The 21,415-nt window shown below is 44.4% G+C and overlaps 1 protein-coding gene across 1 annotated transcript in view; it reads right to left on the bottom strand.

Moving 5' to 3' along the window:
• The window catches only part of auts2a (activator of transcription and developmental regulator AUTS2 a), a gene marked incomplete at its 5' end in the record, with an annotated part of 323,339 nt that overhangs the window by 101,497 nt on the left and 200,427 nt on the right, over nt 1–21,415 (bottom strand). The window contains one exon of the mRNA XM_083986047.1: nt 11,084–11,113. Within this exon, the coding sequence (XP_083842173.1) occupies nt 11,084–11,113 (30 nt within the window). The remainder of the gene's footprint in view (nt 1–11,083; nt 11,114–21,415) is intronic.

Genomic DNA, 21,415 nt, shown 5'->3' with positions numbered 1-21,415 from the left:
GAAATCATTCAGAGGAAAAACGGTAGCCGTTTGATTTATCCCTTATTACATTGCTTCTTAAGAATCGGTCAGGCAGCCTCATGAATTCATTCATCTCCATAAGCTTCCTCGGTGCCACTTAGTCCTTGTGTAATCTGGGTGAGACCCCTTATCACTTCATTTGCACAAGCAGGAAACTATCAATTCCTGTCTTGTATCTGGGCCAGGTGAATTAGAGCAGAGGTGTTTGGATGTGTCCAGACCGAGCTGCAGTGACAAGAAACTGATTACACATAGAAACACCATGCAGGTGTCTCATTTCACACCCTATATTTACAATATTAGCAGGCATTAGTTAAATATATTTGCTGCTTTATTGCTTACACTCTTTTCAGGATAGATCACAATCGACAGGCAATTTTCCACCATGAGTCATTGATGCATTGCTACTGTGAGGAGAGAGACACTTAAAAGCATTTAGCTGGTGCCTAGCTCCACACAGCAGCCTCATAAAAGCAGACAATGGCTGAGCTTAATAAGGAACAGAATGGATCCCATGAGTGCAGAGGACCCATCAAGCTGGGGAATTTCATTTAATTTCCCCAGGGCCATCTATGTCTTGTACACATAATTAGAGCCCAACATGCAATGATCCTTGTGTTTTGTCAATAATTCCCCAAGGAGCAATCAGGACAAGGGTTGGACATGCCTCTGTGACCTGGGCTACTTGCAACAAGCTCAGCCACCTAATTACACTGCCTCTAACAAGCAAAGTGTGGTGGTGGCGGTGGCGGTTGCAAAGGAAGCATGCGTAGGGGGAAGGGGGGGGACCGGCCTGATCCCGACAACTGACAGCGTGCAGCTCCTCCTCCTCAGAGCCCCTCATGTCATTAGAATTGTTTGTGGCTGCTGCCGTGCATGCTGGGACAGCACTGTCACTCTGACCAGCCCTGCCCTCCATTCCCCTCATTTAGGGTCTTCTTCTTCTGTAGTTAGTCACTGCTTCTGGGTGGCTTACTGGTGGCAGCAGGAGATTAGGGATGTGATCCTTTGCAGCACTTATTTGCTTGTAAGACTTAACACAGTAGATTTCTGCAGTTATTTTCAATCATGTTGTCCATGATTACAAATTCTGCTGACAAAATGACCCTTACCAGATGAGTAAAGTTGATCTTTAGTTTTCACTTACTGTCGTCTTAAAGGTATAATGTGTAGGAATTACTCCCATCTAGCGGTGCGGTTGCATATCGGAACGTATTCTTGATGTTGCATTCACGTGAAATCGGGCAGACGTCAGACAGACAACAGACGCTGCATGTAACAGGATAAACAAGCGTCTATGTAAACAAGTGGTCCGCCAGCACGAGGCAAAACAATACAGGCGTGACAATATGTTGTCATGGTGATGACGTATTGTTTACCTGACCCACGTTTTACCGTCTTTCTCTCGTGGAGTAAAATGACATCCGGTTGGTTTGCCGACGGCCGTCTGCCTGACTGCACCTGAATGCAACATCAGTGCCTCCGTCCTTCCTCACACTACACAGTGGTGACAGTTTTAACAGGCCGAGCCCACAGCTCCGCTGAGTTTCCGTGGTTACCTACGGTCACGCTGCCACTGAACGTAAAAATTGGCGATGCAACATGGCCGCCTCGGTTCGGTGCGTCGCCCACTTATGTATTTGTAACGACTTGTAACAACTCATTCTAAGGTACGAGAAAGCTTTCATTTGTATGCGGGTGTGATTCGACTTCAGTGAAATACGTATTTATGAAAGCAATATTTGATTTTTGCTAATAAAAAGCCAAATAAGTTACACACTGGGGCTTTAAAGTGTGTTTTTTTTTAACCTTCATTATAATTCACATGTTCCCCACACAGCTAAAACATGTCATAAATTTGTAGACAGTGATGACATTTTCACGGCATTATCACCAGTCATCAATCATTGCACTGCACTACATTCTGTACACCCTCTTACTTTGGTATAATTCATACTCTTTGTGTTGAGTGCACTGGGTTAGCTTTTGTCATCTGACAAAGAGCAGAGAGAGAGAGAGAAATCCTGCCTTGGCTACAGGGATAAAGCCATTTTCTGTGGGTAGCCGAGGTTGCTGTGGAGAGTGGAAAGACAGAGAGCGAGGAGCCAGTCAAGTCTGAAGCTGAAGATGCCTGCAGAAATCATTGGCTTGACAAAAGGGCAATGAGGGGGCAGAGGGTTTGTGTGAGAGTCACCGGCCCAGTTGCTGGGGGTGGAGTGGAGTGGGGGGGGGCTTATGTGCAGGTGAGCCAGGACTTGACAGACATCCACCGAGCACAGCGAGAAAGTTTAACCTTGGTGTTTCAGAGAACTCTCTCTCAGCAGAGAGAGAAAGGGCAGATAGAGAGACATTGAGGGATGAAGAGCAGAGTCTGTGAGAAAAAACAGACAGACGCTGTGAAGGGCTTCCTGCATAACAACAACCGATTTTTTTTTTTCCATAAGCGGCCTGTTTCCAGAGACACTGGTTTGAACCCAAGGTCTTACTCCATGCATTATTAAAGACCGGTAACTGGCAACACTGCCTCATAAATAGAGATGAGGACAGACACCTGAGGAGCCGGGGCGCTGCTCACTCTTGATCGGCCACAAATCCACCGGCCTAACATGACCCAGACGGTTCTACGCACACAGCACGCCGCGGCGCGCTCTGTTACCGTCTGTGCTTCTGATAAATGGGAGCACACAGAGGTACGTTCATTATTACACAGGTCAATGATGTTAAAAATTTAGTCCAATTCAACATGTTTGGCAGCATGGATGTTATTTTTGGCTTGCAGAGCCTACAGTACTATTGCAGTGCTGTAAAAAAAAAAAACATTAGCGTCATTATTAGAAATATAGAGAGGTATAAATGATGTGCTTCACAGATGGTTATGAAAATAGTTAATTTACCAAGAATAATATGTCTTATCGGTAGATAAAGGAGACTTGTTGCAAGAAGACTGATTGTTATATAACATGTGCCCAACTTAAACAGTGGAAAATATCTGACAAACTTGGATATGTGCTGGACTTATTACTTCTTTAGCTGTGTTTTTATTCCACTCCAAAGCCTCTCTGCATGTGGCCAACCTCATAAAGTCTTTGATATATGTAGACAATTTGCCGGAGACATTTTTCTTTTTCAGGTCAGGAAAGATGGAAATGGCTTTTTCTTTCCACGGGAGTGAACATCTCAGTCAAACAACATATTTATGATTTTTGTAGCTGATTGAATTATTTTCCATTCGCTGTGTTCTCAGCTTGCCTTGGGAATTGAATCATTGCCTTTGAAACATGAGTCACTGCAACAACTGTATTTTTCCTCTTGCCATTCCTTTTCAAGGACTTGGCAACCTTGTCCTATTCAAACGTGTGCATTATTACCTTACTTATTGTTTGCCATAAATGAATGGTGAGGTTGAGCACCCTAGAGGCAAGAGTAATACATCAGGGTTTGTATAATATCACATCTCAAGGTAAAAGTCAAACATTATACAATTATATGTTTTAACACAAACACTGCCATGTGCAAAGCCATCACAGAGTAGATGCAGGAAATCTAATAAGCAACAGTGATGCAAAAAAAAAAAAAGTTTCACATTACAGGTAAATTTGCCAGACTGCAACTTCATAGGAAAAATATCACATACTGCTGTGTCGGTATAACTTACATGGGTCCAAATATACAACATCCATGACTTTTATAACTTGTCTTCTTGTGACCAAATATCTAACAGTTACATAGCTTGCAGTTAGAGCTTACAGGTTCCTCAAGTGCCTTGGAGAGGTTTCACATAAATCCAGACACATCTGATCAAAACAGAGCAACAGGATTTTTACACTGCAGACACCTTTTCAGACTTGCATGCATAACTAAAAGACAACTGTGAGCAATTATGTAAATGGCGAGTTTAGTGCTGTATGGAAACTGTTAAGCAAGAATCAAATGGATAAAATCATTATCCTTTGTTCCTTAGTTCATCATATAAACATGTACAATTTTTTTTTTTTTTCAGAAAGTTAGAGAGATTAAATGTGTATATAGAAAGCTCAGAGCTCCTTAAATGAAAAGTAAGTGGTTGGCTGTTCTGATATATCTGTTCTCCCTGTCACTCTTTCACTACTTATACTAGATAGAGAATAAAAATGTATTCCTGCAAATTACTAGTAAACCTTGGAGCCCATTTTTAATTGTATGGTTGTTATTCATGTTTAAAATCTGAACACTGATTTGATCATTCTTCCTCTGAATGAGACTGAATGAATGTAAATGCTGGAATATAAAAACGTCCAGAAAGATGGGAAGCTTTCATGGTGGGGTTTTTAATTTCAAGGGCTATTCACCATTTGAAAGAAAGAAAGAAAAAAAAAGCTTTCAAGGCCCTATTTTGAACGCCTGTGGGACTCTCTAAAACCTTTATTGGATGTTTTCTTATCAGTTTATAGCTTGTAATGTGGAAGGTTCCTGTCTTTATTTTTCCATTTCAAATTAAATACAAAAGCTTAGACTCAGACTGATGGTACAAACACTTTGCAAACAGTGCCGTCACTATTAAATTAGACCGCAGACGGTATTAATGTCATGTTGATCATTGTCCTCACATGGACTGAGTGTTCGCAAATAGAGAAGTACTGAAAGAGACTGAGGATTTACCTGCTACAACAACATGAGGGGGTGGAAGTTCTGGAGGAAGCTGTTCACCACCAGTGTCCACTAATATAATGCTGGGCTTATACTGAGGAAAAATAAGTGGATAATCGCAATAGCATTTAAAGGGATAGTTCACCCAAAATTGAAATTTCACTCATTATCTACTCACCCTCATGTGGACTAAGGGCTGGGAGAAGTTTCAGAGTCCTCCGTGGCTTCTCTGAGTTACAGGGGGTCTCGGCATAGCAGTGCATGTCCATATAACGGTTGCAAATGGATACCAACTGTCTTCGTAACAAAAAGACACACCAAAAAACATCCAAATACCTCCATGCTGCTCGTATGTAATGTCCGTCTTGTATTGAAGCCCCGAAATGCGAAATTGTCCAGAAAAAATTTAAATAAGTCTATATTTCAGGCTTGTTTGCAGCGGAAGCATCTCGAAGCTCCTCTTCCCGGTTCGTCAAATTTGGACGAACTGGGAAGAGGACAGACTCTGGTTCGTTCAAATTTGACGAACCAGGAAGAGGAGCTTCCGCTACAAACAAGCTTGAAATATAGACTTATTTAATTTTTTTTCAGGACAATTTCGCATTTCGGGGCTTCAATACAAGACGGACATTACATACGAGCAGCATGGAGGTATTTGGATGTTTTTTGGTGTGTCTTTTTGTTACGAAGACAGTTTGGTATCCATTTGCAACTGTTATATGGACAGGCACTGCAACGCCGAGACCCCCTGTAACTCAGAGAAGCCACGGAGGACTCTGAAACTTCTCCCAGCCCTTAGTCCACATGAGGGTGAGTAGATAATGAGTGAAATTAAAATTTTGGGTGAACTATCCCTTTAGGTAAGTGTCACAAAAAAATGTATGAAAATAAAGTCTAAATATAAATCCCATCCAACATATCAACACACAAGTGTTAAGAAGGGGAAGATGCAATCTGTTGGCATGGGAATATCACGGGTCGGCAGTATAAATAACCTGTAAAGTGCATCCACAGCCTGACATTTTCACCTTGTCACCATCTTATTTGAGGGGGAAAAAAGGGGATGAGGAAATTTATGTCAATTAGGCTGCTTCCATTTAATTACCAGCGTGACAGTTGAGGGGTGAAATGTCTCTACTCTGACCTTCTCTCCTGTGGCCTTACGCTCTGCGGTGTCATTACTGTACCGCTGGGCAGAGAGGAGAGGAGGCGGGATGGGCTGCACTACGAGGGAGGCTGGAGATACAGAGGGAGGGGGAGGACAGGGCGGTGGGTGTGTGGGTGGGTGTGTGTATGTTTGTGTATGTGTGGGCCTGTCTGGGGAGTGCTGCTGCCTGCTGACCTGGTCATCCATCAGACAGCCCCCAGCCCCTCCCCACCCCGGCCCCATCAGTGCAGCTCTCTGCCAGGCCTGGAATCTCCACATTAATTTCTCATCTGTGGCGCCCTAATGAGCTCCGCCTGCTCATCCACCTCTGAGACCCTACTGATTATCAGACAGGGGGCGACCATTTGTCAACGGCAAGAGGTGGCATTGACACCGCTGACCTTGCTGCCAAGGAGAGGAGAGGAGAATCAAAACGGGGGGAGAAAGGAGAAGAGGAGGAACAAAATACAGTAAAAGAGGAGAGGAAAAAGAAGACAATCAACAGCTCCGGAGTGCCACAATACTGTTCGCCGGTTGAGTCGTGGGCTCGTGTTGTGTGTGCCTCAGAGGGAGCAGGGATTTGCCGTTTATTGGATGGAGGGGAGCGGTGTAGGTCTGCGACACCCGCTAACCTTAGCCAGGGCTGCTGGGACTCCGGGGGTATCCATCACCGTGGCAGCCCCGAGACCCAGACCGGGGGAAAAGCCACAGAAGTTGCCAGGGGAGGGGGAAAAAAGCTAGTAAAAATTTAATGCACTCCGCAGAGCGGTCATGTCATACTTGGTTATGGAAAATAATCCCAGATGCCTGCAGTGCTAAAATGGAGCTGTAATGTGCTCGCCTCCTAACCCGGCCTGACAGCCATGATGTACGACTACCATTACCGGAAAATATCACTTCAACTAACCCGTGATCCGGCTCCGCTAAGGGTCATATTATCCATGAGGAACAAATTACACTCCCCCAAAGTAAATACAAATTTCCTACACTGACTGGGTACAAAGCACAGAAGGGGGAGGGGGCAGGCGGGAACGTTACCTATGACAACGCTCAGCAGAGTGACAAGGATGATAAAGTACATGACAAATCACTGGCTGACAGGGTACTCTAGTGCAATCAGCCTCAGCCTCGGCCTAGCGAGCACCCACTCAAGCCTGTAAACACTACTCTCTTCCTTTGGAGGGGGCAAAACACATAATCTTTTAACGCTGACAAGTTGCTCTCTCCTTTTTATTACTCATCCTTCCCACTGCAGTGGAGAGAGGGGGGGGGGGGGGGGGTGCGACGGGGGGTGGGTGGGTGGGTGGGGGTATAAAATGGTTTTATGTACAGTGCTGCAGAGTGATTGAGAAACACGACTCTTCTGCTGTAATTGCCTGAGGGCAAACACAGCAAAACAATAAAGGAACAGAAACAGCAAATATATTACCAGTTCAGATCTTTATTTTATGTCAAGGACAAACAGGTTCTCTCGGCTGCTCTAAAGCATCCACTTAGATCCCATGCCTCCAATAACAGCAAGGCACGGCAAATTACAGCACTCTGTTGCATGGCCATTAATGAGACCCAAAGCATTTTTTTTATAACGATAAAGCAACTAAATAACATTTAGGAAAGGTGTGGTCTCTATAAAAAAATAAAAACCTAGAGGTGGTGTAAGGAGAAATGAAAAAGCTGTGGAGTGATAAAGTCTGGCAGATTATATGCCACAAAAGGCCTCAGTAATGCGATTGGTGAACAGTTAAGCTGGAGAAGGCACTTGAGTACTAGCTGATATTCATGCTAAAACATTTGACTGGCAGTTTCAAGGTGCCACTTACTAGCAAAAATCACTTAAGCATTAGCAAGTCCAGACATAGAAAGTGCCTGAGCGCTCTCAACAATATTACAAAGACTGTGAGGAGAAGGTGAAGAAATTTACCGCCGTTAGATTCTAATCAGAAATGATTCATGTTGAGTTTTGGGTGCATACATTTTAAAAAGTAAAATAAAAGAGGCTGGGTGCATTTACATTCCTATTAATATTAGGTGTTATGGGTTTTCCTGAGCATCATGCACACCAACAGGATGTTTCTCCACAACCCTGAAAGCTCTCAGATGGTGGACGACCTGTTGGCGTTAACTACACCATGAAACGAGGTCATGTTATTGGGGCTTTGTTGGATGCACATGAAGGACACCTGAGGCCATGCAGCTCTTTTCTGTGAGCTTTCCTGCCAGTAAAACAGAGGGAACAAGCAGCACCACATGAACAGCAGGGCCAGTCCCATATAGACCCTAATAAAAAGACCACCTGATCCTTCTTGGGTGGACTGTGGAGAGGAGGAGGAGCACAAGAGCACTTTAGACTCGCTGAATTTCAGGAATGAGAAGTGGGAAAAACTACATGCGAGCAACGGTCGAACTTGGACATCCTCAACAAGAAGAGCTTTGAGAGGTTTCTAGCATTCCAGCCTCCTTTTCACCCTGGATCCATTCTACACTTACAACATACTATAATATGAATGAAATGAACAATCAATACTGACATACAAAAGCCTTACTGCAGTGTGGGTGTGTAGACAAGGAGCGTGTACCAATACACACAATAAATATTAAACTTGCAGAGCGTTATATCCCTGGCACATTACTCACACATAACACAACATAAACCTCGTAAGTATTCACCTTGCACTTCTCATTATCTGAGCTATGACTGGACTGCTTGATAGGAATACAGGCTGAGAGAAAGGAGCACTGTGACGGGGAGCCTTAGCAGAGATGCTAAAGATAACGGCTATAGCGCTAATAATAATAACCAGTGTGGTGTGATGAGTGACTGCCAATGAGCCTGCCTCCTACCTGTCTCCCAGCATGCCATTAACATGTCATGTTGGAGATGGCCCATCCTACAGGTCACTTTGTAATGAGCAAAAGCTCTGACAGTTTGCAACACATACACACAACACATTCGCACACAAACATATGAGCAGGAAGCGTGCGCACACATAACACCGAGATGCGAATAGCTGTCTCTTATCAGAGCCTGGCAGCTCCCGCCGACACGGCAGAGGCCTTCTACACCAGGCAGAACATGATTTCTCCCGGGAACACTTTTTCCATTTCCTGCTTTTGAAGGGAAACTAAATAAGTCACGTTTGTCCTCATCTGAATACATTTGACCCATTAAAACGACTCTGCTCTCCCGCGTCCTTCTCTGCCGCTGCGTTGTAAAGTAGACCGCCGCGCCGCCGCCCACAGAATGCAAATGACAACAGCGGCGGTGGGCGTAGCGTTGCCCCGGCGCCTGGCAGGAGCAGATAGTGGCAGAGGTGATGTGGGATGAGGAAGGGGGGTAAAAAGTGTTGAGTGGGAGCTTCAATTAGTCCCTCACATCAAGGAAGAACACATAAGTCAGCCCGTCATAGGGGTCCCCTATTTACTAATTCACTCCTCTGTTACTTTAACACACAATTAATCAATGACAGGAAGGTGCAGTCGGTGCTGTTCATCAGGAGCGTAACGTGAGCCAGGGTGAATTAATACAGTCACTGGGGGGATTACGGCTCACCATGCTCTCTCTCTCTCTTCCTGAAACAAAAAGGAATTGCCACCGAGACAGGAGCAATTTAAATCGACAACACTGAGTAATGACTCAATTTGCTGCACAGTCTAAACACCACAAGCAAATGGCATTACTAAATCATTAGAGTGGATCTAGATCTCTTGTTATAGAAGCCATTGGATAATATAGCTGCTCTTTGAATCTATGAGTTATGCTCAAACTGTGAATACCTGGATGTTATATACTGTATGGCGCTGCACGATTACATTTAAGATGGAGCCAACAAATGTGCAGATACTCACAATTCTTTGGATTTTGTAATCCACACGTTTTCCCTTTGACCAGGATTTGACAGAGAATAATCATATATAACATATACAATATAACATTCTGTATATTTTATTAATTAATATAGGTACACAGTGCACCATGATGTTTTATATATTTATTCTTTGATCAATTTCTTATTCGGCCTAGTTTATGAACTTGAGCTATCCAACATTAAAGGATTGGAGAGGGCTGAAAAAACTGGGTTTTGAATCTGGCTGTGTATGGGTTACTGTAGCAGAGCCTTTTAATTTAAAATGATTACTGCTACAAATGTTATTAACATCTAATGCAGTAACTTCAACAGGGCGATCGGGGGAGAGGATCAAAACAAGGCATGGTGCCAAAATGTCAGTACGACCAATTACACACATGAAACAGAGGGAATTACAAATAAGGTCCTTGTTTGAAAAAGGGAGAGAGCAGAGACCAATCAGAAAAGTCTAACACTCTCCTGGCCAATGGTGTAACAGTGAACATTATCAGCCAGTCAGTGCATACAGGGATGACCTTGCTGTTCTCCACAGAGTTAGGAACTCAGTCACTGTATGTCATTTGTATGGGTGCTTCACCTTGCACCTCCAAGGCATTTGTAACAGAAATGATGTCTGTCTGTCATCAATGTTAACCTTCCTAATCCTTCCACACTGATTCTACTGTGCCATTTGTTTGCTATTTGTATCTATACTGCTCATTTTCTGCTCATATGTCAGTGCAGACGACACATTGCAATACTTCATGCACAGCTTCTTATCCAGACAGGATAGGAGAGGAACGGCACGGCAAACCTCCTCAAACCTTAACCGAAAACACGTCTCAGTGTAAATTTTCTTATTTTGTTTTTATGATCAAATTGTGCTTCTTTTGTAAAACGTAAGACAAATGAAACCATGGACTTCTGAGCAAATGCAAGATGTTATTAGAGAAAGCTGTTATAGATACTGACAGTAGGAGGTGCTGATGGAGATAATAGGAGTGCGAATAATAATAGGGATTGTGATAATTATAATTAGGCAAACAGTGTGTTAGAAAAAGAGGTAGACGACTACAACTGGCATGAGAATATACAAGAACAAGCCTTGTACTTCACACTGTGGATGCAATTGTCAGTGTTGAGCTTTTAGTGAGAGGAAGCCTGCACCCTGAGCCCTGGCTGTCACAGCAAGTCTCATATTAATGTCATCTAAATCCTAAAAACCCAGAACAGTTCGATTTAGATTTTGCACATCATTAAGTCATTTGTAATTAATGTGCAGCTAATTAAGGCTTTCTCATAGTTATTAACAGGATGTTTAATTCTAATTACATTAAATACTCAGCCTTAAAGAAAGTCAAACATTTGAATCTCAACGAAACCTGATAAATGACAACTGCAATAATAACAGGACATGAAAAGTTAAAGCGAACGGCTGGCTTACCTTGTCGTCTTGGTCGCTCTCGGTGTCGCACTGCAAGAAAGGAAAGGGCAAAGGTGAAATTATAAATAATTACTCTGCATCCTTGTGTTAGAACTGTTTCTGCTTAGACTGTATTCAAACCTGGCGCATGTGAGTGGCATAATCCAATTTACCTTTGCAAACGGCATATCTTATCAGGTCTTTAATGACAAACTTATCACATACTCATATTCAGCGTCGGCATATCATCAAATCACTTCATTAGCTCTCTACACAAGCTGTGCAATGTGAAACAAAGCTAATTTCTCATGAGCAGCCATGCCCTTGTTAACACTGAAAACTATGTGAAATTCAGACGGAGCTGGAATCTCAAAACACTAGCCGCCACTAGAATTATAATTCCATGATGTGTGTTCCTGCTTGAGGCTGGGGGGATGGAGAAATGACAAGAATAGGAAAGGGAACTCTGTAATGGAGGGAGGAAAAAGTGGTTAGATTTCATTTTTTCTTTCCAATTTCAATTTCAAGGTCCACTTAATTCTTTATCAACTAATTAGTGTAATGCTGGGTGACTGGCGGCCCTCAACGTTGTGCATATGGCTGAGGTGCAGAGAAGCACTGGAGTCGGTAATGAAGAAGGCACTGGGGGGGAATATGGGCAGAGGTTGGCATGGTGTGTGTGGGAGCGTAGGGAGGGGTTGGTGGGTGTCGATTAAAGCGGGGAGGGAGCGAAGGAAGGCGGTGAAATGATTGACAGCGCGGGGAGTGAGCGACAGAAGGCCCTGCCATTTTTCTTTACTCTCCCTTTTATTTTGCTTCCATCTCTTGTTTTTTTGCTGATCTGGGGCCCCACAGAGCTCAAAGGTAGCTGGCTGGGCTCGTTGGTGGTGTGTTTCTCAGGCTGGATGGAGAGGAAGAAAAAAAAAAAAAAGGGGGCCTTGCGAGCTCAGCAGGAGCATAGCATCCAATTTACAGGCCTGTCCCACATGGCCCCAGGGGCCGCCCACGGCACACCGCCATGATGGTCAGCTCCAGCAGCTCATAAATTATGCAGAGGCAATAAACGCACTGGGCAAACACTCCTCAAACGTTCTCCTGCTCTCCATTTCTCTCTCACTCTCTTCCCCCCAACCACCCCCATTTTAATACAGTGTGCAGAGACTGAGCAGCCGTATAGAGTGTCAACTGGAAGAATATATAAGGGTAATGAAAAGACAAGTGCAAATTGTGATTTCATGTGATTGTGTATGTAATGCACCGTGTGCCTTTATGGATCTCTTATCTATTTTTGCTTGTGAATAAATGGGTGTGTCGTCCATGTATCTCTCTCTCTCTCTCTCTCTCTCGTGGCCTCCTACACAGGACTGACTAATGCAGCAGTAGATGAGATCTGATGAGCGGCATTAGCCGTCTCAACTGCTTCCATGTATTCAGTCCCCTCATGAATGTGACAACTTTAATACGACCAAGCACTCATTAGTCCATTCTTTGCCTGTGAACACTACATACGCAGGAACAGAAGCGTGTAAGGGGTTCAAATAATGGACATAATTTTAGCTTTTCCACTGTGTTGTGATCCATAAAAAACACTGGCAGCCTTTCTTTCTCGTGTCCCCTTGTTTCACTCTCTCTCTCTCTCCTTTCTCCTGTTCCCTGACTGTGCAGCCAATTGCTTTGATTGCCAAGATAGAAGCTGGCTGGAATGACTTGCCCTTGCTTGTGAAGCAAATGGAACATGCTAATGGAACTCATCGTATTACCCGATGCAAAAGTGCCATAGCTCATTACTTTAAGATAAAAGGATATCATTGTAGACGGCAAGCAGAATTGACTTTCTGTGCTACGACTTGATGATGATTTAATCAACTGCTCTCTTTCACTTCTCATCCCTGCGCCTGTCGCTTTCACAGGTGCCACTAAACGAAGCACTCACACGGCTGGTGGGAGAGAGAAAAGAAAAGAAATTACTGTCATTACTTTTTTTACCCCAGGAATAGAGGTATGCAAATTTCCCAGAGCGACAAAGGATGGAAAAAAGGGAAAACTTAATAAAATGGAAATACCTTTATAATGAGCAAAGTAAAAAATCCTGAGATCAGGCCTGACAGGCAAGGGCAGGCAATTTGATCGTCCTTACAGCACAGACGCCAAAGCTCCCTCAAAATCACTGCTCAAGTATAGAGCAAAAAGTAACAAATAATAATATCTCTAAAGAGATAAAAACACATCTCAGGCATACAAACAAGCCAGAGCTGTCACTCACTGATAAGTGATCATAGTAAACTAATGCGCTGCCTCATGCATAAAGCAACCTGAGGCGGGAGAAAAGAATCCCTGCATATCTGGCATTTGCTCCTTTTATTTCTACATACTGACTCTCACATTAGAAACAGACAGGAGGATAAAAAGTCTCGGCTTTGCACTCGGCAGCTGGAAATGTCATGAAGGGTTACTAGTAGGCCTCATCATTAATAAGTGAGGTATGGTATTGTTTCAGGAGGTAAGCATGAGCTCAGAAATTCGGTTATTGCTCTGACTGGGGATAATATGAATAGGTACTGACGGGTGAGTCTGAATGAACCTACAGAGCTTTGGTTAAATGTAATGTCAAAAACACTTTACCCCAATCCTGGGAGCCTGTGTGTAATGAAAAGACTGACAAAAATGAGTATATTACACTGAAGAGAGGGGGGAAAAAAACGTAACAACAATGGTGCTATTGAGATCAGTGGAGCTAACTCTCTGACAGGTCGAGCTAGGAAATTGGTCTTATTTAAAGCAACAGTCATGTACAGTAAGGAAACCATTAGTCCTGGGAGGGGACTTACAAAGAAAATTGATACTCTACCCAGGCTGCTGCTATTTACACAGGCCCAGCATTATACTGTACAGCTAGGCCCTAGTGTTTAGTTTAAGTAACACAGGAATGTCAAACATTAGCTTCAGCTCTAAGAGCTGTTGATGTTGGCCTGTATCCGGAGCACTTCTGATTGCCCCCCCCCGCTCTCACCCGGGCCTCTCTTTTGGCTGAGTGCTATTACAAATTTCCCTCCGCTCTGTCCAAGCAGTGAGGCTTTTGTTTATATTGGTCTGAAAGTAGGAGTAAATTATTCTTGTCCTAAATCCTCTCCAGCTGAGAGTAATACTGGTCCAATAGAAGAGGAACATAAGGAGCCATGGGCCGAATGCTAAATGATGCAGCTATGCCATTGTCTGTAGCAGCGGGGCTCACCAACGTCTCCTGCCAGAGCTACCCACAAGAAAAATGTCTGAACTACAGAGGTAACCACATCACACAAGGATGCGTGCAAAGGCAAGTATGCCATGTTCCCTTTTCCAGCCTAACCTTCTGGAAATCCACTGCTCCTCAAACACTAACAGATGTTAAGTCAATCAAGAAAAAAATTACATGCGTAAACGATAATTCTGAAGGCAAACAGGGTTATGTTTAACTGGCTTGTTATAATTTCTGATCCGCCGTCTCTGCTGTTACAATTTATCTCTAATCTGGTTATTTTCGGAAAATGGCACCTTTTTTAAGTCTGGATCTGGGATGGATCTGTACTGTATTGTCGCTCCCAGGAGTGACATTAGCCTCAGGTTATGCTGGTTGCTATCCATGACCTTAAAATTAATTATGGTTGATATGGGCTTCATTAAAGTGCCCCCTTTACACAGAGGATGGTGTCTGTTTATCAGTCTGAGCCAGGTTGTCCTGAAGGGTGGCTGAAGGGGTTAAAAGCCCAGGAAAGAAGCCAACTTGCCTCCATGCCTGGGAGCTGGAAAGACAGCATGAAGGATGGCAGCCATTGCCAGGGTCAGCTCTGACAGTGCCAATTTGATGTGCCGTCGTCAAGGGCTCCTCATTCCCTCTTCCTAACAGCTCCTTCCTGATATAGCTGCGCGTCCTGATGGTTTTCTGATGCAAACAGTCACATGGCAAAATGGTTTTCTTCCCCTCCCGCTGCATCCTCCTCCATCTGCTGCTGGGGCCCGGGTGCCGCCGACCGCCTGCCTGTCACAGCGTGTGTGGAAATTAGCTGGGGAGGAGGTGCTCGCTTGTGCTAATTACATTTTAATCATTGGAAATGTGTTGGCAAATCAAGCCTTGATTGCCATCTTGGAGCCCAGTACTCCTCTCTGCAGGTTGGGGGATGGGGGATGGGGGGGGGGATGGGTTATAGTGGGGGCTCGAATGTGGATGAGCAGCACCAGACTTGCCAAGCTGGACACCTCAACCCTCCACAACGGCTTGATATGGCGGCATGCCTGGCCTACCACTGGGTAAGTAGCTGTGCCACATTATTCATGGGGAATAGAGGGAGATCAGGATGAGCGAAATGGGGATCTGTGCCATGCTTATTCTCAAATCCCCCCCACTCACACCTCCCATATCCGTCTCTCTTTCTCGAACTCCCTCTCTCTTTCTCACCCACACATTACACAGTCTGCCAGTCCCTGCCACTGTGAATTGAGAAACAACAAATAGAGCCGGGCAGGAGGAGACTGATGAGCTCAGGGTTTGCTACACAGCACCTGTTTTGGCACATGAAGCTGGAGCAGCAGGCCCCCGCCACAATACGCTCACAAATTAGATTCTTATAACATAGAAACAAAAAAAACAAAACAAAAAAAAGAGACAGACTTGGCTACATTTTTTCATAAAAATAATTCAGCTTGGTGAATAGAGCTTGATGAGTGGAGACGGAGACTGGCCCAGGTCAATGAACTCTACCGGGAACAACAATGTGACTGCCATTGGTCAATCGTCAACTTTCTCAGCTTTAATGATGATCTGCTTTCCTTTAGTCAGCGTTCGCCACAGACAGACACATTCACGGTCATAATGAACCTAAAACAGAGCTTAAAGTGACTTTACACTGGACTGAACCTCAAATAAACTCTGGGATTACTTTACTTTAAAAATAAGTCCAGCAGACGCACATTTCATGAATAGATATCCATAAAAGACAGTTTTGTAAATACACCTAAAAGTTGGGCGAGTGGAAGGAAATTCGACATGACATGCCTGACTGGGACAGATCATTAAAATAAGCAGGCTTCTGCGGCGATGACATTGAACATCTAATTTTCACAGCATCTGTTTGATGTCGAACTGTCATGTGAAAATATGGTAGGAAAGAGAAGACAGGGAAAAGAAAACAGTGCAGTTTGAGTGTTCAAGACAGTCTATATAATCACATACAGCAAACACCTATTTCAGCGGCCCAGAATGTTTCGTCAGGGAGGACCAGACCTCTGTCTGGAGTAATATAACCAGGTCTGATCCACATGTGCAGCACGGGCCAAATGCAGTGGGGCCAACATCTGAATGCAATTTCCCTTCAAATGTAAAACTTTATCCAGAAGATATCCAATTGGACCGCAAACTCCGAGACAGTGGAGCTCAAGGAGGGACGACGGCGACGAGAGAGGGGCAGAAAATGAAGCCTTCCATAAAATAATAAGAACTTTATAGTCTGTGACCTCTGGTTTCAATACTCTGGAGTACAGTCGTTATATGTTTTATTTCACCGGACTGTGCCCAGACTTACTGAAAGAATATTTGAGACAATCTTAAAAAACTTGACCCCTTTGTATCAATTCCACATTATTATCTATTCCAAATTGTTAAATATCCACAAATTTAGATGATGACATCACCAATAAAGTCAAATCAGAGAGCTGGTTCGTACAGTATGTATCCAGGAGAGGAGAGAAGAAACGCCGTCTGAACTGAAGACCCACAGACACACGCCGCGCTCTCACACTTTGAATGCCTGTGATGAAAAGATGTTGTTTAGAAGGAATGTGAGATATGAAGAGTGTGTTGCTTTGTGTTTGAATGTGAAGGATGGCAGGACATTTGACTCAACCAGAGATGTGGCACCGTACTCCTGGTGATGCTGCTTGGCAGAAGCAGATGTTGCCGCAGGGTAAACCTCTATGTTGATCAGTGCAATCCACCCACCAGACACACACATACACACACACAAACATACACACAGCAGGGACCAGTGTAAGAAAGGGGAACAGAGAGGTCCAGCGCTTTGCTTTTCTTAAAAATCCATTTGTTACACAAGCACCAGGTTCAATATCTCTGCTTCTGGAGCCTCGGTGCGGTTGTACCGGCTACAGACGGGGCTCTGGGGCGCCTGGAGGTGGGACGCCTTTACTGCTTATCTGACAGAAACGAAAAGACTTAAGACACAACTGCAGCCAGCACACACATACAAGTGTGGGCGCATACATGTACACAAACACCTACAAAAATGCAGCACACCTTGCCTCACTCGCCCCAGCTCTGCACTCTGTTTCCATAAGCCAACAGGGGACCGAGGCACAAAGCAGATGCTGGATTAATCAAAGATTAATAGAAGGATTTTGAGATAATTACATACATCAAATCGCATTGTTTGCGCAGTTATGGCGACTCCCCTGAGATGAGTCCACTCGGTGTGTATTTTAATTACCCCACATGCTAGACATTAACAGTGATGTGATTTGGCATCTTCATTACGGCAATCTGGCCACACACAAACAATCAATTTCAGACTTATTTGTGGATTGCTCCCAAAGAAGCAGAATTTGTGTTAAAAGAGGAAAGTGGGCACGTGCTACTGTACGACGAGGGAGTTTTGCGTGGATGCACAGATGGACTGAGATGGTACACCCTGTAACAAGCAGTGAAATTTAAGATTCAGTACCAATCCTCAAAACTGAAACGTGTCCATAAGAACTCAATGTTGAGAATTTGCTAAGTGGCAAAAAACCTGGCAGTGAACACCTGCTCCACATTCAGACTCTTGTTTGGTTATTCTTTGAACAGTTTATGAGTTAAATCAATCAGTTTAGACTTCATTTAACTTCAGAGCAGACTGGCTTCTTGTCTTCAGTGAAACAAGTTTATGTTGCTCAAAGAGCGGAGTCATAAAAGCATTGTTTTAAATCAGCACTGACACTGTCGTATTCTATATTGTATTCTGTCAACCATGACTTCAAAAGACATCTCGCAAATCCCTTGTGAGGTGTTGTAATATTATACATAATGGAGCAGTTATATAGAAAATAGTCCTTGTCTGGCACCTATGGTGTTTCTTTTCTTCTCTATCTTACGTGTAGTTGGATGTATGCTGCAACCTTCTGTTGTCAGGAGATATAAACCTCATCTTTTCCCCTCACCTCCCACTTCCCTGCCTCCATCCCTCCCTCCACACTGACTCATGGCTGACGGGGGAGAAAAACATCAGGATTAGGTTCTGTGCCTCTAATCACTTAACTCCTCACACCTGATGGCACACTATTAACTTTGACTGTCTCCAGTGACCCCGCGGGTCGTTGCCCATCACATCAAGTTTTTATTAGGGAATTTTCCTCATCATTAGCCATGGCCTGGAAACGAGCCATTAATATTCATACTGGCAGACCAAAATGAGGTCCCACTGATTTTCCATCATCCAGGCTATCTGCGCAGCTGCCACTGTTAACAATCACCCCGGTGCCGCACATTCGCCACGTATCATTATGAGGCTCCATAAAGCTCTTTCTCTGGGTCTGCCATGATGGGAAGACATAGAGGAGGAGGAGGAAGAAAAGGGTTGTGAGGCTTGCAGCCAGCTGACACCCATCTGAGAGAGACTGCCCAGCTCTGCCAACAATCTGCCTGGAAGTCTCATGCATGAGGCCCAGCACTGTCAATGCTAATAACCCCTGCAGGCTCTGCCAGGGACACAGCTGAGAAACGCAGAGTTCCCTCAGTGTTCTCACATTAAAGCGCACGCTGTTTATCAGTCTCTAACGGCAGCTAGGAGTGCAACACTTTGGAAAGGTCTGAAATTATCGTTCACGATGTTAACATGTACAAACATCATCGGGGAGATTTTATTTCAACATATTTCACAATAAATTCAAATACAGCACATCAAAAATCCCAAAAGAACTGTAATTTTTTGCAGCTATGTTCCAACAGATTCTCGTATCTCTTTAAAGGGATAGTTCAACATTTTGGCAGTAGGTTCGTTACCTTTATTTGTCGGTGCAAAACTGCTGATGCGCGTTGCCTTCAGGGACAGTTTTTCATCAAGCAGTCTCTGCATTTACCTCTAAAACAACTCTGTCTGGTAACGTTCTGTTATTATCTCACAGCGTGGTGAATGTGCAGGTCACAACTTGTCCACCAGAGCGTTTTGGAGATGTTGGATTGTGTATTTGGTTAGTTTGATGAGGGAAACCAAGAAATACCATTAGCCTCCGTAGCGTAGCTCTGAGCAGCTCACGGCTCTGCTCGGCCAGTCTAAAAATAGCTTGCACCGACAATTAAAGGTAACGAACCTACTGCTATGACTATAGTGATTATGGCAATGGGCCAATTTGCCAAAATGTTGAACTATCCCTTTAAAATAAGATTTAACTCTGCATATTATATCAGAACGCCGGGAGTTCCTGCTTCCAAAATGGCTGCCCATGTTTCCACAGATTGCTGCTCTTCCTCGACATGATCCACCCTGTTTGTGTCTCTGCTTCTCTGTCACCAGAGGAGGGCATCTCACATCTCTGCTGCTGCTGGCGAGAGAGCAGGTGCCGAGGCTCCATGCGCTGTGAACACAAGGCTGATAAGGTGCTTCAGAGCAACAATGTCCCGGTGAAACTCCAGCAGATAAGCCTCCCTTCTCACCCGAGCCGAGACTGGCTGGTCCCGATGCAAGGGAGAGGCCTCCTCTGTGTCATGGGTGGCAGCAGCAATTAAGTGGCGACACCCTGACAGGCCGAGATAAAACCGTGTCCTGGAGATACACAGTCAACCTCCTCGGTTTGGAGAAACACAGAAATTATATACTGTATGTAAATTGTTTTAATGTGCGCCTATATGTGGACATTATCGAGACAATGTAAGCTGCCAAGTTCCCTAGTTTGCATATGATACTTTAAGTGGAAGCTAGGTGAGAACTGTGTAGTTACCTAGCATTCAAAATCATGTCAAGATTTCAAAAACAGATTGCATAGTTAACAACATGCAGTAGAACGAGGACATAAGGTGAGACACCGAAACAGATGCAGCCGCTTTGGCATCGTCTTCCAAATAATTGGAGCTGCAGTGACAAAAACACTTTGTTATTCTCCTACTATGATTTGCTAGCTGTCACACTGTACATCTGAGTCGCCTCATTATGCAGGAAGTAGTCAAATAAAAGCCGACACTGCGCGCTCCTGTCAAGACGCTGTCTGCCGCACATGCAAACAAGCAAAGATGAATAAACATTAGTTGTTGTTGAGGGCTGGTCTTTGAGCAGCGAGGCTCACAAAGATCCGCTTTGTACAAAATAAAAATATTTAATTTGAAAGACTGATGCAAGGCAAAATGAAATTAAAAGGAACCCATGCTAACTGCTAAAACAAATTACTCGCAGTGCGCTAAATTACATTTGCTCCTCCATCAGCAAGATCAAACGAGCCTAGTTTGACTCTCCTGCGCTAATGATTTCCTGCACTCACCTCCTTTTTCATCCCAGGGGTGTTAATAAACACTCAGTCTGGTTTTCTGTTTGTTTTGTTTGTTTGTTTGGTTTATTTATACATTTCCCAGTTCTCCGTCTCATCTCGCGCCCGCCCTCACGCTCCCTCCCTCTCCCTCTCCCATCTCTCTCGTTCACTTTGCCCACGCCGGTGGCAGGCTGGGTGAATTAGAGGGATCTAATGTAATCCCAGGGACAGCATGGCTCCTGAAAAACGTGCTCAATTAAAGCAGGATGAGCCCAGTGGGAGCGTCCCTGGCGGAGCGTGGGGTGACTGACACGGCCCTTTGGTTGGGATTAATTAGCATGCTAAGTGGTGGAGCATGATAGCAGGCGGAAAGCCACGGACCAGCCGTCTGACATCCAGCACCTCCCACAGTAACCGGCAGTCCTACAGTCAGGGTTCTAGCCGGACCACCCCCCCACCCCCCCCCCCCCTCTATCCCTCAAAGCCAGATTTAAAGCAGAAGTAAGTGGAATATTTGTGTTAATATAAGTCTTAAATACCGTAAAACTTCAAATAATGGCCGAGTCCCAAATTGACGCCGGTCCCAATTAACCGCCGGGTGTAGCAAAATATTTTTTATATTAAACGCCCATCCCAAATAAACGCCGGGTCAAACATTGTTTTTCTGGTTGCCAAAAAATATTCTATGCAAATATAGCGGGTGTCTCGTGACGTTAAAGACGGCCGAGGACCGACGAGACGCCTCTGGGCTGGTTGCTCCTGCCCGGTCTGTCCACTCCTCTCATCCGCACTTCAGCACCTGTCCTGGGCTGCACAGTGTCGGCTCGGCTCGGCTCGGCTCGCTCCTCGTTTTAAAATTACTTTACTCCTTTT

The sequence above is a fragment of the Trachurus trachurus genome, assembly GCF_905171665.1.
Source record: "Trachurus trachurus genome assembly, chromosome: 14".
Classification (NCBI taxonomy): Eukaryota; Metazoa; Chordata; class Actinopteri; order Carangiformes; family Carangidae; genus Trachurus; species Trachurus trachurus.
Note: the sequence above shows the minus strand (reverse complement) of the source record. Positions and strands in the feature narration are given on the sequence as shown.